The sequence below is a fragment of the Coffea arabica genome, chromosome 6c (assembly GCF_036785885.1).
Source record: "Coffea arabica cultivar ET-39 chromosome 6c, Coffea Arabica ET-39 HiFi, whole genome shotgun sequence".
NCBI classification, from domain to species: Eukaryota; Viridiplantae; Streptophyta; class Magnoliopsida; order Gentianales; family Rubiaceae; genus Coffea; species Coffea arabica.
In genome coordinates, this window is record NC_092320.1 from 18,542,720 (window position 1) to 18,548,509 (window position 5,790).

General features: G+C 38.4%; 1 protein-coding gene across 1 annotated transcript; it reads left to right on the forward strand.

Annotated features, from left to right (window-relative positions):
- Nucleotides 1-542: 542 nt before the first annotated feature.
- Nucleotides 543-4,970, forward strand: LOC140008537 (triacylglycerol lipase SDP1-like). The gene is made up of 3 exons (XM_072053229.1): nucleotides 543-2,574; nucleotides 2,774-2,917; nucleotides 3,642-4,970. The coding sequence occupies exons 1-3, from the start codon at nucleotides 1,144-1,146 to the stop codon at nucleotides 4,626-4,628; spliced, it is 2,562 nt and encodes an 853-aa protein (XP_071909330.1). The 5' UTR covers nucleotides 543-1,143; the 3' UTR covers nucleotides 4,629-4,970.
- Nucleotides 4,971-5,790: the final 820 nt, after the last annotated feature.

Sequence of the window (5,790 nt, forward strand, 5' to 3'; positions counted from 1 at the left end):
TAAAAAAAATAATGGGTAGGTTGATGACCTATGCAAAGAAAAAGAAAGTAAAAAGAAAACGTTAACATTCATCACGTTTAAAAGCATGCCAAATTACACAACCAATGGGAGAAATACACTACTACTGCTAGAGACTAGACTGCCGTGGCTCTCTTATCCTCCATTCTCCCCCATTCGTCCAAATCCAAATGAGGATGTTGGCATTTTTGGACAATTCAAATTTGGCAGGACAGGATTCTAAAATATTTTCTTCAGTTCAATTCATGGCGGGGCGATGCCTATAAATAGTAGTCCGACACCCGGCCTTTTATTGTGCATTATCCTTAGTTGTTGATTCAACCACACGTCAACCTAACGGTGAGACCATTTCTTTATCATTATCGTTTATCTGATCCAAAGCTCTGAAGACTTTTCGATTCCCGATGCCCCATCAATCCGTCCGTGTTATTTTATTACTTTAGTATTTTCAATCTCCATCGTCTTGAAGAAATTTATTGGCCGTCAATATTTTATTTTTCTTATTTCTATTTTGCTTGGCTCTTAATTTTGCTTGGCTCTTACAATACGCAAGCAAAACGAATTAGGTTCTTGTTCTGTTCATACCTTCTTTCACCTGCAATTTTCCGGGAACTTCTATTTCTGGGAAAATTTTCTTTATTTTGATCCAACAAGATTATTTTTTGGAAATATTGAGTTGATTCGAGGACCCATTTGGTTATTGATAAAAGGGTCGTTTTCAAAATTGAATCTTGGGGGTTCCATCTGGACATTGTTTTTGATTAGTTTTCCTGGAAAGCTCTAGTTCCTGGAAGAATTTCAGTGCTTCAAGGTGTAACTGAAAGACCCTTTTGGCTGCTGATGATATCTTGAGGCTGAATTTCTCAAATTCGCATGCCCCCAAGAGGTTGGAATCTTTTTCTTTGACTTTCCTCAACATATTTAGCTTGATGAAGTTCTAGTGTAACTTTAGGTTATTTGTTTATCGATTCCCATCCTTATTCTTCAAAATTTGTCAATTTGATTAGAAAAGCAGTACCCAGGCTTCTCTGTATTATAGATAATTCAGCTTCTTTAATCGGAATTGGATTGTTTATAACCCAATAGAAAAACAAATTCTCGGGATAAACTTCTCTCCGCTTAGGTATGGATATAAGCAATGAGGCAAGGGTTGATGCTTTCTCCATTGGACCTTCAAGTATTATGGGAAGGACCATTGCTTTTAGAGTCTTATTTTGTAAGTCAATCTCACATTTGAGGCATCAACTGATTCATATGTTGTTAGTATATTTGTACAAAGCTAAGGGGTATTTGAATACCTACTTGACCCCTTTGATCTCGTGGCTTCATCCGCGGAACCCACAAGGGATATTAGTATTGGTGACATTAATAGCTTTCTCATTGAAAAGATACACTAACTTGAAAATGAGGGCTGAGGTGGCTTATAGGAGGAAGTTTTGGAGGAACATGATGAGAACTGCCTTGACCTATGAGGAATGGGCTCATGCTGCTAAGATGCTGGATAAAGAAACCACTAAAATGAATGAAGCTGATCTGTATGATGAAGAACTTGTAAGGAATAAACTTCAAGAGCTTCGGCATCGTCGCCAAGAGGGGTCTCTCAGGGACATTGTATTTTGTATGAGAGCTGACCTTGTTCGGAATCTTGGCAATATGTGCAATCCAGAGCTTCACAAGGGTAGGCTTCATGTTCCTAGACTTATAAAGGACTATATAGATGAAGTCTCAACTCAGTTGAGGATGGTTTGTGACTCTGATTCAGAGGAGCTTTTATTGGAGGAGAAGCTTGCTTTTATGCATGAGACGAGGCATGCCTTTGGTAGGACAGCTTTGCTTTTAAGTGGGGGTGCTTCTCTTGGAGCATTCCACATAGGTGTGGTCAAAACATTGGTTGAACACAAGCTTATGCCACGGATAATTGCAGGGTCCAGCGTTGGATCCATTATGTGTTCTGTTGTTGCAACAAGGTCTTGGCCTGAGCTGCAGAGTTTCTTTGAGGATTCCTGGCACTCTTTGCAATTCTTTGATCAAATGGGAGGAATATTTACAGTTTTTAAGAGAGTAACGACCCAAGGTGCTGTTCATGACATCAGACAATTGCAAATGATGTTAAGACATCTTACGAACAATCTAACTTTCCAGGAGGCCTATGATATGACTGGCAGGATTCTAGGTATTACAGTTTGCTCCCCAAGGAAGCATGAACCTCCTAGATGCCTCAACTACTTGACTTCACCTCATGTTGTTATATGGAGTGCAGTCACAGCTTCTTGTGCTTTTCCTGGCCTTTTTGAAGCTCAAGAGCTGATGGCGAAAGATAGAAGTGGAGAGATCGTTCCTTATCATCCACCATTTCATTTAGGACCTGAGGAGGGCTCTGGTACATCTGCACGTCGATGGAGGGATGGTAGTTTGGAGGTGGATTTACCCATGATGCAGTTGAAAGAGCTTTTCAATGTTAACCATTTTATTGTCAGTCAAGCAAATCCTCATATTGCACCTTTACTGAGAATTAAGGACTTAGTAAGAGCCTATGGAGGCAATTTTGCTGCAAAGGTTTGTTGTCTCAGTCTTTATTATTTGCTTTGCAGTCAGTTTTGATAGGCCAAATGAAAGCCATTTTTCAAATTTCTAGAAGAGATACTGTAGTTATCATTACTACACTTTTAGGTGGTCTATCCTGTTATCCATTTTCTTATTTATTAACAATTATGCTGCAATGACTTGACATGTCAATGTAATTATGACTGTCTAGCTTGCTCATCTGGTGGAGATGGAGGTGAAACACAGATGCAATCAAACACTGGAACTTGGTTTCCCTCTGGGGGGATTGGCCAAGCTGTTTGCTCAGGATTGGGAGGGCGATGTGACTGTCGTTATGCCAGCAACTCTAGCTCAGGTACATAAAGATATTTCTCCACTTTAAACTTAGCGAAGTGTTACTCTTACCAGGAGTCAAGAATAAGACTCTTCCAGTGACTAAACCCAATTCCCTTCCCAAAAAAAAAAAAAAAAAAAATCCCACCTCCCACCTGCCAACAACAGCAAAAGCAAGGAGCTTATTCAGAATAAGACATTATTGAGAAATTTTGAGAATTATACTCCATCATCAAACAGGATGAAAAGATATATTCACTTTCCAATTCTTGCCTCTCCATGTAATGGTTTTAAGTGTTTCATTCAAGATGTAGTTCTCCTAAGAATGCAGCTAGGTTGTAGCTGGCTTACAGGAACTGATCAGCTAGCTCATTACACCATATAGTTTTTTCTGGGTGATTCAATTCCATTTCTTCTCTACACCTGGTTGTTAGTTTGTCTGTTCTAGATAGTTGGGAATGTTGTTTTCAATCCTTTTAGACCATGAATTGTCATTTGTCTTTTTTAGGCTGATTTGTGATTATATATGAATGTAATTTCTTTAGTGCGTTGCACGAGAGGTGCTTATGTCCGTCTGTACGACCCGTCAAATCTCTGATCTGGATAAGATTTTGTTGAAGTTATCCAAAAACCATCAAGTTTACTGGATTAGCAATCCTGTATCAATTATTTGTAAATTAATTTTTTTCTTTTGAAAAAGACTAAACTTGAGCATATGCGATTAACTCTTTTCTTTATTCTTTCAGTATTCAAAAATCATTCAAAATCCCTCTAATGTGGAGATTCAGAAGTCAGCCAACCAGGGAAGGAGGTGCACGTGGGAGAAGCTGTCAGCAATAAAAGCAAACTGTGGAATTGAGCTAGCTCTTGATGAGAGTGTTGGTATACTTAACCACATGCGAAGGCTCAAAAGGAGTGCTGAAAGAGCTGCTGCTGCTTCGCATGGATTGGCCAGCACAGTCAGATTCAATGCATCCAAAAGGATCCCTTCTTGGAACTGTATTGCACGAGAGAACTCAGCAGGATCCCTAGAGGAAGATCTACTTGCTGATGTTGCTTCCTCGTTTCATCATGGTGGCAGTGGATCGGCAGGACCTACTGGGAGAAATTGGCGAGCCTGCCGAAACACACACGATGGAAGTGATAGTGAGTCTGAAAGTGCTGATCTCAATTCTTGGACAAGATCTGGTGGCCCCTTGATGAGGACGACCTCAGCTGACAAGTTTATAGACTTTCTCCAGAATTTGGACATTGATAGCAGGTTGAACAGAGGAATGGTGGTTCAACCTGGCAGCGCAGTGACCCAGATGGGTGGCAAGGATGGACTACATCAAGTCTCATGGACAACGACTCCAGATAGAAATTTGGAGACAGAGTTTGATCAAAGAGAGTTTGGTTCCAGAGTTCCAACCACTGGTTCTAGCATTCTGGTAGCTGAGGGTGACCTGTTGCAGCCTGAAAGAATACGCAATGGAATTATGTTCAATATTGTGAAGAAAGAAGATCTAACACCAACAACCAGGAGTCGTGAATCAAGTATTAGTTCTCCACGTGATCCACCGCATGATCCACTACCTGAATGCGTGCAACTTGAATGTCTAGAAATAGGGCTGGATTCTAGCTCAGCATCTGAATCCGATGGTGATCCTGGTGAAGTGGAAAATAATCTAAACGAACACGATGCTGATGGTGTCCCTGATAATCATCCTAATGTAGATCAAGGTAACAACTAGTATGGTGTAGTTGTATCAGCTACCTTGATGATGTAATACTGGAGTTTACGGATTTGAGTTTAGCAGAATCTTACTCAGACGAAAGCAGAAAAGAAAAGAAAATTGTGAATCAGCATTTGTCATTATGCTAGAGCTTATTCCAATGAGATGGCACTTGTATATAAGCTGTAAAACTGTGAATAGAATTACTAGCAGGATCTGGATTTATGCTTGGTTGTACTAAATCAAAGTTGTAATGGTTTCTCTTGTTGTTCCACCGGCATGAGAAGTTCTTCTTTCTCCATGTCAAGTATGAGGACAACTTTGAAAATGTGTCTATGAACTTTTTCTGATTTCATATTACCTCTCAACCCTTTTTTTTTTCTTTCAAATAAATGTAATCTTTTAATTTTTGAAATTTGTCCGTTGAGCAGAAGGCAAGCAAGTCAATGTAGAATTATCTATTATCGAATTTACCCTAGATGATAGATGGTTGCAATTATCAACCTAGAGGTGGCAATTTGTTCCAAGTCTCAATGGGCTATCTATATCCAAAAGGACTTTGGGCGGGATGGACATTGAAATTTGATATTGGGTTTTAAATAGAATGTATCCCAATTGTACCCATTATTTGTTGGGAAATATTTGGGTACCCATTGGGCCCAAATATCTTTCCAAAAAATTTCATTTATCCAAAAATTCATCTTTGATTTTTTTTTTTATTACAAAAATCTGATTTTTTTTCACTTCCGTTTTCTTTTTTTTCTTTTTTTTTTCCTTTCTTCACTTTCCTACAAAAGAAAACTAGTTAAGTGAAAATGATTTTATTTAAACAACTTTAAAAAAATAAAGATAACAATAAAAATAAAATGAATTGGTAAAATTTTGGTGTCTACAAGAATCAATACTTTACTAACAACTGTTGGCACCCTTTATGTTGATTTTATGCTAATTGTTGAACTACCTACATAGATTTCTATATACAACCCTGTTATCAATTTTTAATCAGCCTCTTCGTTTCTGTGCTAGCTTTATTCAGCATTTAATGTGATTTCTTTTGTATCAAATTTTGGAAATTTTAAGAATATCAGTAAGAATGAATTTGGTGTTAAAAAATCTTGTTTCTAGTCCTTGCGTCAGACAACATTATGGGTAAGGTTGGAATATGGCCGTATATCTATCT

Bases quoted from the DNA above. Each gene is read 5' to 3' on its own strand.
- LOC140008537 (XM_072053229.1), top strand. From the start codon at position 1,144: ATGGATATAAGCAATGAGGCAAGGGTTGATGCTTTCTCCATTGGACCT. The intron at 2,575-2,773 runs GTTTGTTGTCTC...ATGACTGTCTAG, and splicing joins GAGGCAATTTTGCTGCAAAG to CTTGCTCATCTGGTGGAGAT. The intron at 2,918-3,641 runs GTACATAAAGAT...TTATTCTTTCAG, and splicing joins TGCCAGCAACTCTAGCTCAG to TATTCAAAAATCATTCAAAA.